We start from the raw sequence: 23,827 nt of genomic DNA on the forward strand, positions 1-23,827 counted from the left end.
GGAGGCGCTGAGTTCTATGCATGTGTAAATGATGAAGGCTTTACCCAGTGGAGATAGATCTTTCCAGAATCAGGTCATTAACGCTTTCCATTTCTAGGTGTTCTCTGATTTACCCATCCCAGGGCCTCCCTCACCTCCTCCTTCCCTCTTCAGGGGGAGCAAGGGTATTCAGAATCACAGCCAGGCCGAAGCCGGTTTGGCTCAGTGGATAGAGCGTCGGCCTGTGGACTGAAAGGTCCCAGGTTCGATTCCAGTCGAGGGCATGTACCTGGGTTGCAGGCACATCCCCAGGAGGAGATGTGTAGGAGGCAGCTGATCGATGTGTCTCTCTCATCGATGCTTCTAACTCTCTATTTCTCTCCCTTTCTCTCCGTAAAAAATCAATAAAATGTATTTAAAAAAAACAAAAAAACAGAATCACAGCCAGGGAAAACAGGGTTTCCAGGATGTTCCTAGGTGGATTCATTGCTAACAGGCAAAAATGAAATGTATACCTTCACGTTTCTCCTAGGTGTGGAGCTGCTAGAGCTCTGGAGAAGATGCTGGTGCTAAACTGTGCTACCAAATTACTGACACTGGAAAAAGTGCTGAAGAGTCACTTTCCCGAATCACTCAAGGTACTGTGCCTTTGAGTTTTGTCTTGATCTGTGGAAATAATGTCCAACTGGTGGCTGTTTCGCAAAGTTTCCAGTGATAAGACTCTGGGGCACTTGTTAAATACACAGCTGCCGCTCCCCACTTGCTAGAGACAGATTCAATGGGTTGTGGGTATGACCCAGATAATTATATTCCTGACAGTCACTTTAGATGACTCCCAGGAAAATTTCATTCATGCTGGACTAGCTTGTTTTTAAGGTAAATTTGAGTTCTAAATGTTTTTAAATGGCAAATGGGTATGGACTGGTTGGCATTGCTGGTAAGAATGTGTACTAGGTGCACAGTGGAACTGAAGTTTAGGGGTTGTTATAAATTCCTTTCCTGTTTATTTCAAAAGCTTTATTTTTGGAGTATTTTCAGTGGTTTTCTTGGTCATCTAGCCAGTGTTGCTAAGTGGTTAGAGCATTGACTGCACACCAAGGGCCGTGGGTTTGATTCCTGGTCAAGGACATGTACCTGGGTTGCAGGTCTGAGCTCCAGCCCCGGTCGGGGTGGGTGTGGAAGGCAACCAATCTATGTGAGAGACACGCTGATGTCTCTCTCCCTCTCTTCCTTCCTCCCTTCCACTCTCTCGGGGAAAATCTCCTTGGGTGAGGATTTCCAAAAAAAAAAAGTGCACATACTGTACATACTTACACAGCTCAGTGAATTTTCACAAAGCGATTACCTGAATAACCTCCTCTCCAAGAAAGAACATGATTTGAGAGGCTGCCCCTCCCACCATCAGTGCTCCTCTCCAATCCTACCTTTCCCTGCTCCCCCAAAGTAACCACTATCCAGACTTCTAAAGCCATCATTTCGTTTTGCATGTTTTTTAATACACATTGGGTCACAGAGGAAGTATCTTTACCACCACACTTTTTCTACTCTAGAAGCACACAGAACATATGAGAGTTGTTTTGTAGGACAGACATCTTTGATTTTTAGTGGAGAAAAAAAATGTGAAAGGCCACAGAGAATTCCAATATTATTATTCAGTACTGTTTAGTCAAAAAGCATTTGAGCCCTAGCCAGTTTGGCTCAGTGGATAGAGCGTTGGCCTGCAGACTGAGGGGTCCCGGGTTGGATTCTGCCCAGGGGCACGTGCCCAGGTTGCGGGCTCAATCCCCAGTAGGGGAAACCATTTTGATAAACTTATTACTCTGTTGTATATGTAAGATCAGCAGACCAGTAGGGGGCGTGCAGGACGCAGCCAGTCGGTGATTCTCTCCCATCATTGATGTTTCTTTCTCTCTCTTCCTCTCTGAAATCAATAAAAATACTTCAAAAAAAAAAAAAAAAGCATTTGAGCGTGGCTAGTGGGGCTCAGTGGTTGAGCATCAAATCGAGCCTATGAACCAGAAGGTCACGGTTCGATTTCAGGTCGGGGCACATGCCCGGGTTACAGGCTCCATCCCCAATAGAGGGCATGCAGGAGGCAGCCAATCAATGATTCTCTCTCATCACTGATGTTTCTATCTTTCTCACCCTCTCCCTTCCTCTCTGAAATCAATAAAAAAATATATATTTTTTAAAAAGCATTTGATCAGCCGTGTCAGGCTCCATAGATGTAATAATGAATGAGACATCGTTGCAGTCCTTAGGGAATACTTGCAGAGCCTTGCTCCATCAAATCTGAAATGCAGGGGTGTATTTCACTATCTTGTGATGTTGAATTGTAACTCAGGGTGGAAGGAGTAGTTGCACTTCGCAGGTTATTTTTAGATAGTATAATACACCCCAAAAGCAGTGAGCATCAAAATTACCTGTGGAACATCTAAAAGATGTATGAGCCCTAAATCCATAGATTTTGATTCATTCAATAATTTTTATTGCTAACCTATGTGCTAAGCACCCACCTGGTAAGCCTATTGATTTAGTACCTCTCCTGGTTGTACTGTGAAGCACTAAGTCCAGGGAGAGTTGTCTTTCTTTTTTTTTTTAATATTTTTTATTGATTTTTACAGAGAGGAAGGGAGAGGGATAGAGAGTTAGAAACATTGATGAGAGTGAAACATCGACCAGCTACCTCCTGCACAGCTCCTACTGGGGATGTGCCCGCAACCAAGGTACATGCCCTTGGCCGGAATCGAACCTGGGACCCTTCAGTCCGCAGGCCGACGCTCTCTCCACTGAGCCAAACCGGTTAGGGCCCAGGGAGAGTTTTCTTAAGCTTTCATAGACTTTTTATCAGTTTTCATGTGCACTGATGAAATAACAAGGGGGAAGTGTATATGTGTGTATGTTGTGTGTGTATTTATAATATCTGCTTTGAGGGCCATAATTCTATGGTAGAACCAGAGGTGCAAAGGGTAATATGCAACTGAAACAGCCGGTGATGCCGTTGACCTGTCTCTCTGGGTCCTCTGGCTCAGGTTTATGGAGCAGTGATGAACATAAATCGCGGGAACCCCTTTCAAAAGGAAGTGGTATTGGACTCATGGCCAGACTTCAAAGCTGTCATCACTCGGCGACAGAAAGAGGTACAGTGTTGCAAGGCAAAACAGTAAGAGTTGGTATCAACTAGAAAGAACAGATTAGGTAAAAGGGATATTATAACCATCACAGCCAAATACTTTAGCTTACAAAGCTACACATTTCATACTTGGCTGCTAATCTGACTGTCTTTGGAGTACCGGGCGTATGGAAAACCTCTAGCCTCAACGCGTTCAATACACTATGCCTTTAGGGTTTCATAATCTCTAGAAGCAGAAAGCACGCAACTTGCACACACCAGTGTTTATTACTGGGTTGATGATTCCGTATGACGATGGGGACTTTGGTCATGTGTATGAATATGGACGAACGCTGAAAAAGACAGCGTCTGCCCCCTTCTGCCTCTGGGACCAAAGAGAGGCTCAAGTCACCAAAGATGTGCTGCCGTGACCACAGTAGGACAGTTCTGAGAGTTCTATTTAATTCTGATCGGCAGGTCCCTTGAGTTACACCCTTTCTATTTTCACAAATAAATTACAAATCCTGGAACTACGTGAAATAAATGTAAAACCTCCCTAGAATAGATAGTCAAGCAAAGGCTCCGAGTGTCTGTGGTTTCCCTCACTACAGGGTATTAGCCACATTCCCACGTAGCCACTGTCTACTGGTGACTGACTTGGCTAATGGAAATTACCTAGACACGCACAGCTAACAGTACCCGCGCCATCTAGGATTTCAGTGAGTTAGTCCAAAGGTTCCCTTAAACCAGTGGTGGCCAACCTTTTGGACCTCACGGACCACCAGTGGCCCGCGGACCACCGGTTGGCGACCGCTGATAGAGGATGCGTATTTATGATGTGTCTTCTGACCCAGGCTGAGACAGATAACCTGGACCATTACACAAACGGCTATGCTGTGTTCTACAAGGATGTGAGAGCTTACCGACGGCTGCTGGAAGAACATGACGTTATCAACTGGGACCAGGTTTTCCACATACAAGGTGAGTCAGGGGCAAGACACTAGGTCATCGTTAAATCCTTTTAGTTGCATATATCAGACAGACAGATATGCATATTTCACATTTATGCTATATATACACATATGCACAAACACATGTCTATGCATTTAATATATTTTATATATTTTACAATTCATGTATTACAGTTTTATAAGAACACTTATTTTTACTCCTAATGAGGCCTGGCTATAGGGGTAGGTAGAGGCCACTGAAATGGGGCTGCTTTTAAGTGATTTTTTTTGCTGTTATGTAACAGGGATATCAGTGAGTATCAGCATATTTTTCCTTATTATTCTGAACCCTTTGCTATTACAGCCTTTTAAAATAACTCTAATTTCAATCCAAACCAAAAGGTAAGCTTTTCTTCTTTCTGAAGCAAATACTAGTAATTCTAGAAAGGGCTAATCAGCTAACCTGTCTAGTATATCCTGAAATGGCTTTATAAGGAAACCATATATGTGAACTCCCAGGATATAACTGTGTGGCCACCAGTGCTACTGGAAGAGCTGTAGGCCAAGGCAGAAGAAGCAGGTTAAACATTTCTGATAGTTCGGATGGACAGTTTATGCTTCAGGGTATCACTTCCTGTTTCAATTTCTCATAATGTTTGGGGGCAAATACAGGAGATGAAGTTACTGTTTGTAACCGTTCCAGTGAAATTCCTAGATCCTTTGACATTGAAGGCAGGAATTCCCATGTTAGAAATATGAAGTCTGGTCATTTTTAAAAATATGTATTTTATTGATTTTTTACAGAGAGGAAGGGAGAGGGATAGAGAGTTAGAAACATCGATGAGAGAGAAACATCAATCAGCGGCCTCCTGCACACCTCCTACTGGGGATGTGCCCGCAACCAAGGTACATGCCCTTGACCGGAATCAAACCTGGGACCCTTCAGTCCGCAGGCTGACGCTCTATCCGCTGAGCCAACCGGTTAGGGCTGTCTGGTCATTTTTTTCAGTCACATACAGCTGACGCCCTCTCACGAGGTTTCCTTGTGTCCGTCTATGAACAATGACCAATGCATATTCATAATCTAAGGAGGTGGGATGTTGTATGAAACTCATTTGCAAATGCTCGGAAAGACCTTATGGAGGACGTTCTAACCATCCCTCGCCTTTACAGATTTACCCCAGATACGCTGGTTAGAAGGGAGACATGGTTTTACCAACTGTCTAGCCAATTCAGAAAAATGTCCTCCCCAGTATTACTTTAGCGTGGAAATGAGCATACCTCTTCCTTGGCGTGAGAAATCATGGCTGTAATTGGGTGGATACTGGTACTATAGGCCTACTATCTTCAAATCACCTGAACCCAGCATTACGGAGAGAACATCCCTGTAATTGCCAATATTCTTTTTCCCAAAGGCCTAGCTGATAGCCACGGGTCAGTTACAGTCATCTAGATGGACTCATCCCCGCTTCCTGAAGGCTTGGTGGGGACAGACGTGAATTAGTAGCACCTAATAGAGCTGGAGTGGCGAAGGCCCTCACTCAGCATGTAAGTCAGTGCAGGTATTACCCGTGGCTTCTGACGTGGGGGAGAGAGAAAGAGAAACATTGATTTGTTGTTCCACTCATTGATGCATTCATTGGTTAATTCTTGTATGTGCCCTGAATGGGGATGAAACCCACAACCTTGGTGGATCAGGGCGATGCTGAAATCAACTGAGCTACCAGGCCAGGGCTAATCTGACTTTTGGAAAGAACTGGTTCAGTCTAACTCAGGAGAAAGAAATTCTGTCTGAACTACCATCCCTACCTTTAGTTAGCACTACCTCTTATTTCCCCTCAGATAGTATTTTGAATTACTCAGATCTAATTCAGTGTTATCATGAGGGATGCTAGCCACAGCATCTATAATGTTGATGGTAGGAACTGGAAGACTTCCTTATCTTTTCTTAGACTCAGCTCCCTGAGGGAGGAGCCAAGGCTTAGGTATCAGACTGAGTTCAACATGACTTAACTGTTGTGTCTTCGTCAAGAGGAAGTGACTTACTGAAAGGAAGAAACAAGCCATTAGACATGGAAGGGAGCGGGAAAGTCAATGGCCAGAGGACTCCATCCGTCAGGACGCCGACGGGAAAGGACAGAGCCGGTGGGGATTTGAAGAAGCAGAGCCAGTCAGGCCTAGTAAGCAGAAGCAAGGCTGCCATCCTGTGAGCTGTCAGAACAGACCAGGCCACTCTTCTGCCCCACCGGGAAGCAGTGCCCAGGACAAGTACTGACTAGAGAGCTGCAGATCATAGAGGATCGCTATGGTAAACGCCAGGGGTCGGCCGAGTTAAGCTCTGGGGAACTCTCACCAACACTGAGTTTATACCTGGATATTTCTGCAGCGAGCATTACGCCATGAGGCTGGAAGGAAGATCATAGAGGATCGCTATGGTAAACGCCAGGGGTCGGCCGAGTCAAGCTCTGGGGAACACTGAGTTTATACCTGGATATATCTGCAGCGAGCATTACGCCATAAGGCTGGAAGGAAGAATTCCATGCCAAATAAATCTAAGCTCTTTACGCTCCCAGCTGCCATAACATGTCTCTTCCCTGATCAGTCTGAGAAGTCAGAGAAATCAAAATGCCCACAAGACATTCCAAATGCCTAGGGGATGTCTTCCTCAGAAGATTCCATGGACGTTCATGATCCCCAAGGGCAACATGATATAGGAATTTGAAAATCCCACACTAAGTTTGAAAATCAGATAGGGGGTAGTTATAATGATCTGTATGTAAATACACGGTGGTTAGGATCATGCGTGGAGGTATTGATGATAATAGGTTCACTGTAAGGAATTTCCTTTTTGTGGCCTCAGATAAAATGCCCGCAGTTTTCCTTATGTCTTTCCATATACAGGGCTGCAGAGTGAGTTGTATGACGTTTCCAAAGCTGTTGCCAACTCCAAGCGGATGGATGTGAAGCTAAGTTCCAGCAAGGCGGTCCGTTTGTCTGTGGTGTCAGCTCTGCCAGACACCAGTCTCCTGTATGTAAATCCAGTTTCTGCTTTTGGAATAGGACTTAGTGCTATGGAGGTGCCAAGAGTGGTACCTGGAGTACTTAGTAAGGAATATTTAGCCCTTGATTTGGGGCTGTTGAGGCTAAATTTGAGTGTGTGAGTGTGTGTGTGTGTGTGTGTGTTTACTCCTTTCCTTTCTGCTGTGCTTGACTGCTCATAATTTCCTGCAAAATCAAATCAGTGTCTTTGTCCATAGTAACAAATGATCTCAGGAGTCCTGCATTTTTACTGTACACATATAAAAATCATCCTATCTAATAACAGACAAGCATGGTACTTGACCGTACCTTCACTACACCTCCCATCGACTAATCAGCATGATATGCAAATTAACTGCCAAAAAAGATGGCGGCTAATTTGCATACTGCAGGCAGGGCAGGACAGTGCCATCCCATCTGCCCTGTCGCCATCCGGGCCTGCTATCTGCGACCCAGGGCAGTGGGCGTCTGTGTGTGACCCGACCCGGGGCAGCTGGGCAGTGCAGCAGCAATCGGCCAGCCCGCCCGGCCTCCATCAGGGCATCCCGTGTGCGACCCGACCCGGGGTGGCCAGGCGGGGCAGCAGCGATCGGCCGGCCCGCCTGGGGCAGCGCCCCAACCCCCAGATTGGCCCTGCCGTGTGCGCGACTCAGGGTGGCGCCCCAACCCCCGGATCGGCCCTGCTGTGTGCGCAACCCGGGAGGCGGGGCAGGCATCGAGGGATCGGGCCTGCCATTTGCCACCCAGGAAGCGTGCCTAAGCCAGCAGGTGGTTATCTCCCGAGGGGTCCCAGACTGTGAGAGGGCACAAGTGGGCCTGAGGGTCACCCCCCCACCTCCCCTCCCCCGTCAGTGCACAAATGTTTGTGCACCGGGCCTCTAGTTCTTTGATATCCTCCTTCCCCAAATAATTCTAAATAGCCTCTGTTGTCTGAGCCCAAGGTGGTGGTGGTGGTTGTTTTGTTGTTTTGGGGATGAGGGTATGTAACTGAGCCGTGTGGAGCTCTTACAGGCCAGGCACTAGATGTTTTCAATAGATTACCACGTGAATCCTTTCTACAACTCTACGAAGCAGCACTATTATCATTCCCTTTGAACAGTCAAAGTAACACACAGGAGTGAACTGTAGAGCCAGGAAACAAATCCCACAAAGCCTGATCCGAGTCCAATCCTTCCAAACACGTGTTGGTTCATATCTGCATTCTTACTTTCTTCTTGCTTTGGAGTCCCTGTTCTGTCATTTACCAGTTACCTTCCCTTTTGCTTCATTTTTCTGAGCCTCAATCAATTTCTTCTTCTTGAAAATTAACCTATAATATCTTCCTTACCTGTTTTTCATAAGCAAATGAGACATGATACTTGAAAAGTACCCAGCTTGGTGAATGTTAGTTTTCTTCACTTGTATGAAATATCTTGAAGGAATTATTGAACAGAACAAGACTAAACCTAAACAAGAATGGACACTTCTTAGTTACATAAAGCAACTGGACTTTACTTTTTAAAAATATATATATACTTTTAAAAAATTGATTTAAGAGAGGAAGGGAGAGGGAGAGAGAGATAGAAACATCAATGATGAGAACAGAAGCATCAATCGGCTGCCTCCTGCATGCCCCCTACTGGGGATCGAACTCACAACCCGGGCGACCGGGAATTGAACCGTGACCTCCTGGTTCATAGGTTGATGCTCAACCACTGAGCAACACCAGCCAGGCTGGACTTTACTCCCCCCCCCGCCCCCCCCCTCCAAGTTAAGAAGATTTTCAAACACATACAAAAGGTACAGAGAGTAGTATAATAAACCTTCCCATCAATATGTGAGTTGCCTTATTTTATCTATACCCCTTTCTACTCTTTCCACCCTTGGATTATTCTGAAGGAAATTTTCCAGATATTATCCATTATTCTTAAACATTCTAATATAGATCTCCAAATGAGATATATATGTCTGTTTGGGCTCAGACAACAGAGGCTATTTAGAATTATTTTGGGAAGGAGGATGTCTAAGAATGATTTTTATATGTATACAGTGAAAAGATAAGGATTCTTAAAAATTTACTAATATCACTTGTCTGACAGGACAGTGATAGACTAGGAAGACTCACAGGACTCAATATATATTGTCATTTATCACAATGAAAGGGTACAAATCAAAATCAGCAAAGGAATAAGATGCTTTGGCAAAGTCCAGAGGAAACCAGGCCCAAGCTTCCCAGAGTCCTTTCCTGGTGGAATCACATGGAATAAGTAATTTCCCCAGCAATGATCACGACAGCATGTGATCGGGCTTTTATTACAGGCACCCTCGGCCTAGAGTATGCCAATTTCCTAGAATCCCAGCAGAAAGCAGGTGTTCGGCATAAACCACATTGACTGTGCAAACAGTCAGGCACAGCGAGCCATGCATATCAGTTCCGGGAGTGGCAGGGCCCCTCCAGAAATTCACATTGCCAGACACCAACCAATGGCCAACCTGGCAACCTATCATTGTAACGGTAGCGGCCTCAAGCCTGTCGTCTTAACCCTTGCCTGCACAACACCTTGCATTTTGTTAACAATATTTCCTTAAAGTCAAATAACCAGTTAGTAGTCACATTTCCTAAACTATCATGATGTTTAGCAGTTTGTTTTGAATAAGCATCTAAATAAGGTTCATACATTGCAATTGGTTAATATCTCTCTTAACATATAGGTTCCCCTTTCATTTCATTTTATATTTCTTACATTATTTTTGTTAAAAACAAACAAACAAAAACAAAAACAGGCTATTTGTCCTTTAGAGTGTTAGGGTTTTCCACAGTCTGTTTACTGTCATATCCCAGAGGTATTATTTAAAATTTTCCTCTATCCCCAACCAGGCCTTTTAAAATCAGTTTTTGACTTAAATTGCTCCCTTCTGCATGGGAAGTTAGACAATTTGTCTTTAACAGAGGCATCACCCAAATGTGGGCGCTGTATTTAGGGTACCCTGACCTTCAGGTACAAGGTCACGGTCTCTAGTATAACCACTGAAGCACTTGGCTAGTCTTAGCAATGTTTTTATTTAAAGTTCACTTCCGAAACTTAAATACAAAAATTCTATTAAGCCAGTTATTGCTTGTATTTATTTACTTTTTTACCCCTGCTCAGGGTTAGGTGATTGTCCCAGTGCCAGAGCCCACGGATGCCTGGGATGTGGGCTAACCCTGCAGAACTAATGAAAAGAAAACACACGCGTGGGCTTTGTAAAGATCTTAGCTAGAATGACGTCACCAGGCTCTCCGCAGTCCCTGGGGATGGGATGGCCTCCCCACATGGTGCCTTAAGAACTAAAGCAAATTCTGAAACACAACCAGCCCCGTATGTTTTCAACCAAATAACCCACTTTAGCTCTTAGAAATGGCGCCAATTCTTATCTTTTTTTCTTCACCTTGATGCCAAGAGATGTTAGACCTTTTTCCAAACCTTTTAGGGGAAGGTCTGGAAGATGTAGAATTGTTTTATTATCATTTATTTTTAGAGACAGGGAGGGAGAGAGAGAGAAACATCATTGATTGGTTGCTCCCCACGTACGCCCCTTCTGGGGACTGAACCCGCAACCTGGGTATGTGCCCTGACAGGGAATTTAAGACGCCATCTTTTGGTGCACAGGACGATGCTCCAACCAACTGAGCCAGACCGGCCAGGGCAGAACTAGCATTTTTTGAGCATCTACACATACCTGGGATGTTAAGTTTGTATTTGTTTTCTGGGCATGGATGCGTGAATATATAAGTTCTATCCTAAAACATTTTTTAATATACTTTTATTGATTTCAGAGAGGAAGGGAGAGGGAGAAAGAAAGAGAGAAATATCAATAATGACAGAGAGTCATCGATCGGCTGCCCCCTACACGCCCCACACTGGGGATCGAGCTCCCAACCTGGGCATGTGCCCTGACAGAAATCAAACCATGACCTCCCGGTTCATGGGTCGACACTCAACCACTGAGCCACACCAGCTAGACTTTTTTATGAACCAAAAGATTAGGGACCCAAGAATCAGGTCTTTTCAAGGCATCAGGGCATAAAATTAGAACGAAAGACATCAATTGGAAATAATGAGTATTTTGTCCTATCAGAAATGAAATTCTGCAAGATGTTTGTGAATGGGGGAGAGATGGAATCTAACTCACTGACAATGTCTTCGTATTTGTTAGGCCCTATCTCTGGGATGGCGTCTCCCTTTAACTCAGTCTACAAAGAGGAGGAGTTGTTGGAAGTCACCTGACCCTGAGTTCCCACCTCTTCTCCTGTCCTTTTCTTCTAGAAGGACTTCTCCCCCGCGACTCACCTACCTGAGTGTCGCGGATGCTGATCTGCTCAACCGGACCTGGTCGCGGGGCGGCAATGAGCAGTGTCTCCGGTACATCGCCAACCTCATCTCCTGCTTCCCCAGCGTGTGTGTCCGCGATGAGAAGGGGAGCCCGGTCTCTTGGTCTATCACAGACCAGTTTGCCACCATGTGCCACGGCTACACCCTGCCGGAGCATCGCAGGAAAGGGTACAGCCAGCTGGTGGCCTTCACCCTGGCCTGGAAGCTGCACAGCCGGGGCTTCCCCGCACAGGGCAACGTCCTCGATGACAACGCGGCCTCCATAAGCCTCCTGAAGACCATCAAGGCCGAGTTCCTGCCTTGTCGCTTCCACCGGCTCATTCTCACCCCGGCAGCTTTGTCCAGCCAAGTTCACCTCTAGCCCAGCGAAGTGGCAGGCATCATCTTCCGTTCCCTGAGGATTCACATCCTCCTTAACTGCCAGGGAAGAGAAAATGAAAACTGGGGTCAGGAGAATCCTGGAGAAAACATGCAGGCTCAGCCTGAGAAGCCTTAACTAGCCCTGTCTCGGGTTTTTACAATCAATAACCAGAAAATAGATAGATAGATAGATAGATAGATAGATAGATAGATAGATAGATAGATAGATAGATAGCCGGGGTCAGGGGTTGCTGCAGCTGTAACAGAGGGGATGACCCTGCTGTGGGATCCACTGCAGGAAAAAGGTCCTGAAACCAGCAGTTCTCAGCGCAGAAGCAGAAATGACAACAGGAGGACAATGATTTAACACGGGAGCGTGTGTGACTACTGCTTTCTATCTGCCTAGGCTTCCGCTCCGAATTCTCACAACCACACCAGTTCCCTGCTACCCTAAGTAACATTAACCTGGGCCCACACTGCTCTGTCTCCCCAAACACAGTGCCTACCACCTCTGACCCCAGTTCTCTGTCGACTGTTCTGTTTTTTCGTCTTGAATTCCTGGCTCTTCATTTCTGCCTATGACTCTAGCCTAGAGTTCTTCCCGGGAGTATTAGGAGGCAGTGGTTCTCACATCTGATACAGAGGGCTGGTTACAACACAGCCTCTCCCCCACAGGAGTCGGGGGCCTGAGAATGTGCATTTCTAACAAATTCCCGCTGCTCAGTCGCCTTGGGTGGGAGAAGGCAGATATTTTAATGCCAGAAACAGATGATGCAGCATAGGACTGGACCTTACCTACCACCTATTCCAGCCTCCTCGTCTATAATTTGCTTTTTCTTAAGAAACTACGATGCATATAGATGTGAATGTGGATATGCAGATGCGCATATAAACATACATATACACACACACATAAATATATAAGTATTTTTCTTTCATATTTTCTGCGTATAAACTCAGAATTGTGATGAGATAATACATTCTAATTCTCTCGTTGCATATGAAGAATTTGAGGACCCGGGAAAACAAATGACTTCAAGATTACACAGATAATCAGCGCTGGAGGCCCAGCCAGAATGATGTCATTTTGATTTCAATCTATTTTCTTTTCACTCAATCGTGTATCTTTTTTGCAAAGGAAATTTAAATGCTTAAATAATTAAATCAATACACTCATCGGTCTTTTATCCTTGTCAGTATTTTTTTTTTAATTCGCATTCCAATTGTTTGTGTATATGTATCTTTGGAGGACAGAGATCAACACCACAGGCCCCGCACAAATGGTGGCAGCTGTCTAGTCTGGATAACATTCACTTAGTCACGTAGACAATACTGGTTTCTTATCTCACAGAGGTTCCCAAAATTCCACCTCCAAAGATAAGGGGAAACCCAATGTTAGCTGTTTGTCCTGAGAAAAGCAAACCAACTGGCTGGAGATCATCATTTGAATAAAAAAATTAAGACTCTTGCTTAGGTTGCCCAGAGTTCCTGGTTACCTGGAAATAAATGTCTCCTTGGTGCCAGGGAGAGCAGAGTCCAGAAAGCTCCCGGGACAATACGGTCTAGTAGTCCCTGCCCCCAGGATCCTCATTATCTTGGGCATTAATTAAGCCTGGGTGACTCCTACCTGATCTATGGGAATAATATTATAGCCTTATTTTCTTCCTAATAGTAACACGCCTACTGTTTGTTTAACGCTTGACTATGTGCTGACAGTGCCAAATAGCAGAGATAGATAATGTAATCCCTGTGAAGGAGAAGGTATTGAATTCTGGCTCAGAAGTAGTATGACTCACCAAAAGTTATGCAGGTTTTAAAAGTGGTGGAGTCAAGATCAGAACCCGGGGTTTGTGGGACTCTGAAGCCTGAAATCATTATGCTAATTGGCCTCTTAAGCAGCTTGGAATTCCTTGAGGACTATTATTCCTTCCTCTTGTTGCTTTCTGAACAATGTACTCCAAATGGCACCCATACTTTGTTTTTAACTTTTATCTTCCAGATAACTAATCTATAATAATAAAAGGTAATATGCTAATTAGACCAGACATCATTCAGGACGAAGCTGGGGCCAGAGCAAAACCCGGATCCCAGGTGCCAGAGGGAAGCCGGTGCCGGCAGCCGGGGGAAGGAAGGCCTACTCTTGCACGAATTTAGTGCATTGGGCCTCTAGTTAGACATAACTGCCCAAATTTCAACCCGGTTTCTGACCTGTTACAGACTGTGTGGAGCAATTTCTGAATAAGGAGAAGAGAGAGACTTAAAGAATAGTAAGGGGCTAGGTCAGCAGATGGTCTGATAGTGCTGATGTCAGTAACTTCTTCAGTCTAACATGTAAACTGGTAAAGAGTCTTAAGCAAAGTATCCATCTGTTTGGAAATCAGTTTGGGGTGACTATTGCAACAGTCTTAGCAAGAGATGATCCAAGTTTATCTTGGATTTGAATGCTGGCAGCGATGATGATGAGAAGGGAGCTATTTAGGAGGAGAAGCTGTCAGCATGTAGTGGCTGTCGGATATGATGAGAGAGAAGCATCAGGATGAGTCCTGGGTTTCCATTGGGAACCCTGTGGCTGGTGTTTTTCTCTGAGACAGGAAACACCAGAACAGTGCCAGGTCTGGGGCAACTGGAGCAGAGGAAACTATTCAGTTTTGGGTTGTTGAGTTTTGAAATATATAAATAATATGATCAAGTTGGATATCTGAATCTCAGAGAAATTGTCTGCAGTAGAAATATGCATGTAGGGCCCAGGCACACAGGTGGTAACAAAGCCATGTACTCATCTGGCTGAAATGGCCTTGGGCTGGAGCTCGAATGCACAGTGATTTAAGGTTTAGTGATGGGGAGGCTCTGGAATGGGGGAAGGAGCAGCGGGAAGATACGAGGAAGGCCAGGAGATGACTATCACAGAAGAAAAAGGAGACAAAATTCAAGACTGGGGGATGGTCCATCGTGTCATACTACATGGAGGCCAAGAATACAGAAGGCAATGAAACTTTTCCATTGCACTACAAATATTTTAAAGATAGGGATCAAGGAGAAGCCTGAAACAAGGATACACACTGTATGATTCCGTTCACATAAAGTTCAAAACCAGGCAAAGCTAGTCTCCAGCTGAGAAGGGGCCCTTCGGAAGGACAGGATCTAGAGGGGAGATGAGAAGCGGCTCTGGTTTCTGGTGATATTCCGATTCCTGACCTGGTGGGCCATCCAGGTGTGTTCACTTTGTGAAATCTTATTAAGCTGTAGAATCTTATGCACTTTTCAGTATGTATATTACTCTGCAAAATGCCATGTCCATGAACAGAAAACAGGAGTGGGGGAAATTGGATTTTGACCCAACAATTCCTAAAGTTTATCCTACTGGTATAAAAACAAGTATGCAAATTGTAAAGACTGATAATGAACTAAATAGTTAAGTAACTCGCGGATTAAATATAGTACAACCATTGGACGAAACTCTACGGGTCACTAGGAAACTATGACTGCTGACATGGAAAATATGTATGTGATGATGCTAAATGCAAAGCAATGCAAAGCAATTACAGAAAAGTTATGAATCACCTTATTTTAAATTCAACCATGAAGATAAGGAGGGAGTAAGCAGATAGGTAAATTGAAAGTTATGCACCATCTATTTAAGATTCAACTGTGAAGGTAAGGTATGAGTAAGCAGAGAGGCAAATACTTCTGAAAGCTGCCTGGTGGCTTTTCCTGGGAAGACAGGAGTATCTGGTAAGTGGCAGTTAGTATTTCATGGGTGGTCATGGCTGGATACGATGATGAAAGTGAGAGTGGGGAAGGACATGTCATGAGACTAGAGCCACAGCTGTTTAGTATTATCCACCTCACTCACTACATGAGAAGTTTTCTTACAGACCCTGAGAAACTGGAGGATGAAACAAGGCTGTAAAAAGATAAGATGCCTCGATGGGTCCATTACTCAGAAAAGAAATACACTTTGAGAACAGACCAAGGACAGGACAGGCTTTGATTTGGTTGCTGTGCCTGTGAGAGGGTTAACTTGAAACGCAGGCAGGTAGGACAGGGGTCCAGTGGGAAACAGGCAGGTGGAACACAGGCAGGGGCAGACCCGGCAGTGTGAGCCGGCCTAACCACAGGAACCAACCACGCAGAAATAATAAAATGTTTCTGGACTCAAAGCGGGAGGCATGGGAAACCAAGGGAGGGCCTGCAGTAAACAAGGTGTACGAATGCATAGAAACAGAGAAAGTTTAGCATAGGGGCAGAGGAAGAGCACATAGAAACGGGGAAAGAACACGTAAGTCCTTTGCTGGGCAAAAACAATTGAGGGAACCAGTCAGGTGACGACACAGGTAGACACAGAGCAGGCTTGTAGCAAATATATACAAGGCTTTCACGGGCAGCCCATTAGTGGGTCCCCCTCCCCTTGCGGGGAGTCTGAACCTGCTTGTAATAAATTTCCCACACTGTGCTTAAACAATCTGGTCCGGTAGCTCATTCTCTGGTGTCCAGAGACACGACCTGGGAAAACCTCTGCTCGCCGTTCCAGTTATTACCTGGACCCTGCCCCCTCCGAGTTTTTCTCAGGAATGCTGACCACTCTCAGGTCCCAGGATCAGGCTGTTTGTAACATCACAGAAGATTAACCACCTTGTTATCAGACTTCGAGCTCCTGAAGGCGGGACTGCAGACTCTACCCCCCCCCCCCCCCGCCCCCATGTTACACTTATAGCTCGCAGCTGCACGTAGCTATCTTCTCCCCCGTGTGTGTATAACCAGCCAACTGGCAAGGGGGGTCAGAGCAGATCTTTGTGGGTGGCCTGCTGCTCTCCCATGCTGCCGGCAGTATTGGAATAAACACTCAACATGACTCAACTCTGTCGCTTAAATTGGCTCAAGTGGTGACAGGCAGCCGGGACCCCTTGGTTGTACGGTTACAAAAGGAGTCGATACAATGAGGATGCTCAGCGCTGGTGCATGTTGACCAGGTTCGGCAGGTTAAGTGTCTGTGTATTTGAACAAGAATGACCATTCACTCTGCCCAAGACCCACTGAGGGGAAATATACAGGAACAATTGAGAATTCAACCTGCTCACTCTTTGGGAGCCAGATAAGGCAGTGTCATTGGGGGCGGGGGAGGGAGATATTTGTGCATCCTCTAAAAGAGAATCCCATCTAATGTCACAAGTTTTGATTCTCTTCATTTTGCCTAATAAAACAAAAAAATTGTTTAGTGGTTTGAATTTTCAGAAAGAAATGAAATCACTATGAGTTAAATTTCCGTAAGTTGTCCATGACAATCCCTAAAGTTTTGTATCAACTGTCCCTCACTTCAGGCAACACTAGGGGCAGGGAACAATAAAACTGAACGGAAAACAGCAGATGCGTTACAGGATTCCAGGGCAGGGGGAATAGGGAAACTGAGACAGGAAAGGTTAAACAAGGCCAAACAGTGTGGATGCTTTGCAGCCAGCTTGTAATTAACAGGCCATTATCTTCCCCAGCCAAGGACAGAGAACAAGTGATTTAAAAAAAAAAAAAAGAACCCTAATGAGAGACTGCAGAAAGGGAAGGGCAGTTTTACTCCCTAAGCAGAGAAGACAGCAGTCTCAAGACCTGGCAAGGTAAAGTTGCCAGGTGCTTTTTTGAGTTCTGGGAAGGCCACAACAAAATTTTAAAAAGGGGGGGGGGGGCCTTGAGAATTAATCTGTATCAAAATAGTCAGCAGAAGTTTGAAGCCTATAGACAGGAGGGTATATAACGCCTCAGACCCCCACCAACTTGCTCTTCAGATTAGCTGAGAGCCCGTCTGTGCTTCCTAAGCCAGATGTGTAGGTTTGCTTGCTTTGCTTTTTCAATAAAGGTGCATGCTTTAATCGCTTTAATGAGTTGGCTTTTCACAATGCAGTCAAGGTCTCTCGTATACATTCATTTATGTGAGAAGACAAGGATCGAGGTTGGGCACAGCCCTCTCTACGGACTCAGGAGGCTATCCTGTCTGGCAACGCTTCGCTGGTGTCGGTGAGAGGTGCCTATAACAGGTGGAATAGCAGAGCACTAACTGCAAAGATGACTTCCTCCTTCCAGCCGGGACGATTGCATTACAATTATTTCAAAGGGGATAATGACAATAATAAAGGGATAAAATACAGAAGAAGGTGTTCTGTCGCTAGAATGAACAGCCTGGTTCCCTTTTCCCAAGTTTCTAATAGCCCACATTTCTCAATCTGATGGAAATCCTACCCCAACTTTACTAGTAAAACCCATTGCTATAGCCCTTTTCTTTTTCTAATATTGACACTTACCGCCCCTGAAGAATGAGACGGAGGAGGGAATAGCCGCTCCGAGCCTCTCCTGTTTGCCCGCTCCTGCCTCAGCAGCGCTGCTGTCATGTACGTTCCCAGCCCTGATCCAATTCTGCCCACTTGTTGAGTGAACTTGTCTTTTTCTGGGATGAATTTTTTTTTCCATTTCCCCTTATTCCTGCCCTTGTGTTTTAAAAAGTATGAATAAGAACCGCTAACATCCTCATACCGAATTATCTGCAGCTTTCTCTTCACTAACAGATCTGTTTCTCCGAGGAAAAATATGCTCTAGGTCAGTGATGGCGAACCTATGACACGCGTGTCAGAGGTGACACGCGAACTCATTTTTTTGGTTGATTTTTCTTTCTTAAATGGCATTTAAATATATAAAATAAGTCTTTGTTTTACTATGGTTGCAGATATCAAAACAAAGTAAGTCTTTGTTTTACTATGGTTGCAGATATCAAAAAATTTCTATATGTGACACGGCCCCAGAGTTAAGTTAGGGTTTTTCAAAATGCTGACACGCCGAGCTCAAAGGTTTGCCATCACTGCTCTAGGTTTTAAACGCTATTGAAAGGCTTAGCATGAGACTGTCGGACGTTGAGTTAGTACCGTGCAGTAACTGCAGTGAACAGCAGAGGTCAGATTTTAGTTCCAGATTCTTTCCCAAAGAGGGCACTTGAATTGTTTCTTGTTGTTACATCAGAATTTTTGCTACGTTTTGCACTATTTCTTTGCAGCAGATTCCTGAGCCTACACAAATTTATTCTAGGGCTTTTGAGGAAAATAAATGCACAAAGATAGCAACACAAATTCTGAAAGAAAAACCGAACAGTGTAAAAGGAGAAATTAACCCTATCAATATTAAAACATACTATAAGGGTTACATCATTTAAAGTATAGCAATGCTCCATGATTACCCAAACAATGAGACAGAAAAGAAAGGTCCAGAATTACAAGTACGTAGGAAGGGTTAAATGAAACCAAAGTGGTATTTCAAATCCCTGGGGTAAAGATGGCATTTTATTTGTTTTATTTTTTTTAATCCTCACTCCAGGAATGAGGGTATTTTTTTCCATTGATTTTTAGAGTGGAAGGGAGGAAGAGGAGGGGGGAGAGAGAGAAGCAGCAATATGAGAGAGACACATCAATTGCTTGTGCCCCAGCTGGGGCTGGGAATTGAACCTGCAACAGAGGTACATGCCCTTGACAGGAAATCAAATTTGAGACCCTTCAGTCTGAGGGCCGACACTCTCCACTAAACAAGATGGCATTTTGATTAAACAGCAATGAGACAACTAGGTAACAACTTAAAATAAAAAAGTTGATTCATACCTCATACCCTATACCAGAATAACCTCCAAACTGATCCAAGATATAAATAAACACACACATACATACTTTTCCCATTTGTCTGTCCATTAGTGGATCTAGGTGAAGGGTACAGCAGCTATTTATTATACTCTTCTTTCAACTATTTTTATGTTTGAATAAAAATAAAGCATTGGTAAAGGTTGCAGATTTACAGGCTCAAAGTGTGTACAAATAACAAACACAAACACAAATCACCACAAATTTAATGTATCCCTGGCCGGCGTAGTTACAGGGTCAGTCCACAAACTGGAGGGTCTCAGGTTTGATTCCCAGTCAAGGGCATGTACCTGGGTTTCAGGTTCAAACCCTGATCTGGTCGGAGCCCATCGGAGAGGCAACCAATCAATGTGTCTCTCTCACATCGATGTTTCTTTCTCTTTCTCTCCCCTTCCCCCGATTTCAACTCTCAAAAAAAAAAAACAAAAAACAAAAAACAATGGGAAAATATATCCTCAGGTGAGGATTTAAAAAAATTTTAATGTAAAATATTTTATTTTAAATGTTATTTTATTCTCACTTTTCCTGCAATGAGTTCTGCTTTATCTTTTCATTGGTAACCTCATGACTTAATAATTTTTTAATTGATTTCAGAGAGGAAGGGAGAGGGAGAGATAGGAACACCAATGATGACAGAGAATCACTGATCGGCTGCCTCCTGCATGCCCCACACTGGGGATCAAGCCTGCAACCCAGGCATACACCCTGACCGGGAATTGAACTGTGCAACAGAGGTATATGCCCTTGACAGGGAATCGAATTTGAGACCCTTCGGTCTGAGGGCCGACACTCTAACCACTAAACAAGATGGCATTTTAATTAAACAGCAATGAGGCTTTATTTATTCTAGAGGAAATGCATTTATTATGGGGCAGGTACTGCTCTTGGGCCTTTACCTATATTAACTCCACCCCAACAACCTATAGCATTGGTGCTATTTTTTTTTTTTTTTTTTGACACTACGGAACCTAATCCCTTACTAGAGTGCTGGTCTCCAAAAAGCATAAAAGAAGGTGCTATAGAGTCTAATATCCCTTACTATAGTGTTCTTCTCAGAATGCCCACCAGGGGGCACTATTGAACCAAATCCCTCACTAGGGTGCTGTTCTCTGAATGCCCATAAGATGGCGCTATTGAGTATAATCCCTTACCAGAATGCTGTTCTCAGAATGTCCATAAAAAGTAAGATTAAATATTGCCACAGAGTAAGTGGATGCTACACAGACAAGTTCCCAGAACCAAACTGGAATTACAACTTAATTACCAAAAAATCATCCTGAAGTTAGAGCTCAGAAGGCAGGTACCATGCTCTCCTGTGCTGAGTCATTCCTTCACGCTGAGGAGGCCATCTTTCTCAGGCAGACTTTTGCTATGCAGGCAGTTTTTGTCTAAGGGGGAGACAGCTGTCGCATGGTGTAGGGCAGTGGTTCTCAACCTTGGCTGCACATTAGACTCACCTGGGAATCTTTTTAAAATCCTGATTTCTGGGCCTCATTCTCCAGAAATTCTGTTTCTTTGTTACTAATGTTGTGGCCCCACCCCATAACAAAGAAACAGAATTTCCAGAGGATGAGGCCCAGAAGTCAGGATTTTAAAAAGATTCCCAGGTGATTCTAATGTGCAGCCAAGGTTGAGAACCACTGGTGTAGGGTCTCTGATGCCCATTAAGAGACTAAGAATGACAATTAGCCTCCAGGCAGTGGCAATTGCCCCACCCTATTGGAACATCTCTCACCACACCTGAGGACGATTGTCTGAGGGCTACTTAAGAGTTAATCCAATCAGTCTACAGGCAGAGGCTGGTCTCTGGAGGCTTTGGGTATCTGCCTGATCTCATTAGTCAGAAACAGCATTTGACACTATCCTGTTCTAGAGATTGAGAGGCATAGCAGATATACCTAATACTTAGTCACAAATCCAAACAGCCAGCCAAAATGGGCAGGCAAAAGCACTCCCCTAAATGAAAGAACAAGAGAATTCTCCAGAAGAAACAGAAATGAAATGGAGATAAGTAATTTACCTGATATAGAGTTTAGAATAATGATGGTAAAGATGCTCAACAGCATGAGAAAAGATATAGTAACTATGAAAAAGAACAGTCAGAAATATAGGCTGACATAGCACTAATAAAGATCACACTGGAAGGAATACACAGCAGATTAGGAAAAACTGAGGATTGGATCAGTGTATTAGAAGATAGGCACTGGTGCTATTCTTAACCTCACTTTTCAGATGAGTCAACTAAGACAAAGAAAGTATGCTGCCTAAAGCCATGCAGCTAATATATGGCAGGATAGAAATTAAATCCAGGGAGTTTGGCTCCACCACTCACACGCTTAAATTCTGCACTGTATCACATAAGTAGGGAAGAAACTGAAAAAAGAAAAAGGGGGTGGGGGGTAGGAAGGGTCTGAGGAGAAGGAAGTTCAGAAAAACAGTGGAAGAGACACAAATTATGATCAGAGGAAAGGCTAGCTATTAGGAGTATTAAACTAAAGAAGGGCTAGATTCCATACATTTCTTAATGAATTTGTAGTATGGAAAATAAGAAAATAACATAAGATTGTCCTTAATATAAAAGGACAGAGAGCCCTAGCCGGTTTGGCTCAGTGGATAGAGAGTCAGCCTGTGGACTGAAGGGTCCTGGGTTTGATTCTGGTCAAGGGCATGTACCTAGGTTGCGGGCACATCCTCGGTGGAGGGTGTGCAGGAGGCAGCTGATCAACGTTTCTCTCTCATGGATGTTTCTAACTCTCTATCCCTTTCCCTTCTTTGTTAAAAAAAAAAAATCAATAAAATATATTTTTTTATAAAAAGTTGAGAAAGGGGAGTAAGTTGAGAGAGACAGTGGGGCCAAGTCAATGTCCTATACCATTTTGGCTAAGCCTTGCCCTTGAGGGGTGAATTATGAAATATGTGTAAGAGGAAAAGAGGGATTATTACTAACAGTTTCTTTGAGTTCATGGACATTCCAGATCAACTAGTTTGCAAACTTGCTAAACAAGAGACTCATTCTTTTCCACCCACTCTTTCCTTTGTTGCTATAACGTAGCACATTATAACAGCGAACTACTTGGGAAATGAAGTCTGCCTAAGGATTTCCACAGCTGTCATCCCCTAACCTGATTACATACATGCAAATTGATTAACATAATCATGTAATGGAAAGAAAAATTGCCTTGCCCCTTAAATTTTTTAATTACAACCTAGTCAAGACTGGGTATTAAGATCACGACCTTTATTTTACTACCCAAGTGATTATTTTATTTAACATATTTAATGAATATTAATACACCCATGTTGAGTCACAGATAAAATGATCTCTGGAATAACATTACCTGCTGCTGCTGGACTTTTGTTTATGCTCTAGATGAGTGTAGGATAAAGAGCACTGGTTCTTTCTTATCACTAAATGCTGACTCAGTCACTAATGATGCCATTTCCTGTTTAATAAGTCACTTAGTTATCATACTCAAGGAGAGGGCCGGGCTTATATTCTGGCCACTACCAGGAGAGGACGGTGATGAATATACTTTAAAACTTGGGATAATGCAGGCAGCTGACACTGAATTACAATTTTAAAACCTCATGTAAGCAGCTACTATTGAGTGCTACATGAGCCATCTTTTGCAGTTGCCGGGGTGGAAAAATAATTTTTTCTCCCACCTTTATAAATTCTTCTGGCCAGAATCATAATCAAATTAACATGAGACAGATTAACAGGAGAAAATCTCCAGCTTTATCACATGTGTGAATATGGAGGTAGCATAAGAGTATGAGCCCCCAAGACACACTGGGCCGTTGAAACTTATTGGCCTTTCTGGAGAAAGAAGATGGGGCAAGGGTCTGGGATTTCAAAGGGAAAGTAGGCAGTTCACAGGCAGAGGAGAAAGAGCAAGCATGTGACAGACAAGTTCTTGCTGGGCCACGCAGAAACAGTGGGGCACACAGAGGAGTCCAACAAGCAGGCTTTGCCAGGTCTCTCTGTGACTGCTGCAGTTTACTAGTATACGCTAAGGTGAGTGTGCTAAGGTGAGTACATTAAGGTGAATAGTGAAAGTGAATAGCTCCCTTCCTTCAAGCAGGTATTTCTTTAGGCAGGTAAGTTTCTTTCTGAGTCTTTTATTTCTTAAAAATAACCAGCTTAGCCCTAACCCATTTGGCTCAGTGGATAGAGCATCGGCCTGCGGACTGAAGGTCCCAGGTTCAATTCCGGCCAAGGGCATGTACCTGGGTTGCGGGCACATCCCTAGTAGGAGGTGTGTAAGAGACAGCTGGTCGATGTTTCTCTCTCATCGATGTTTCTAACTCTCTATCCCTCTCTCTTCCTCTCTGTAAAAAATCAATAAAATATATTTTAAAAAACCAGCTTAA

The 23,827-nt window shown here is 44.0% G+C and overlaps 1 protein-coding gene across 1 annotated transcript; it reads left to right on the top strand.

Annotated features, from left to right (window-relative positions):
• The first annotated feature begins 539 nt into the window (after positions 1 to 539).
• GLYATL3 (glycine-N-acyltransferase like 3) lies at positions 540 to 11,888 on the top strand. Its single transcript, XM_036317519.1, has 5 exons — positions 540 to 617; positions 3,012 to 3,119; positions 3,946 to 4,072; positions 6,943 to 7,093; positions 11,364 to 11,888. Exons 1-5 carry the CDS (start codon positions 540 to 542, stop codon positions 11,791 to 11,793), a joined length of 894 nt encoding a protein of 297 aa, XP_036173412.1. The 3' UTR covers positions 11,794 to 11,888.
• The last annotated feature ends 11,939 nt before the right edge of the window (positions 11,889 to 23,827 follow it).

This window comes from Myotis myotis, unplaced genomic scaffold, assembly GCF_014108235.1.
Source record: "Myotis myotis isolate mMyoMyo1 unplaced genomic scaffold, mMyoMyo1.p scaffold_m19_p_7, whole genome shotgun sequence".
In the NCBI taxonomy this organism is placed as follows: Eukaryota; Metazoa; Chordata; class Mammalia; order Chiroptera; family Vespertilionidae; genus Myotis; species Myotis myotis.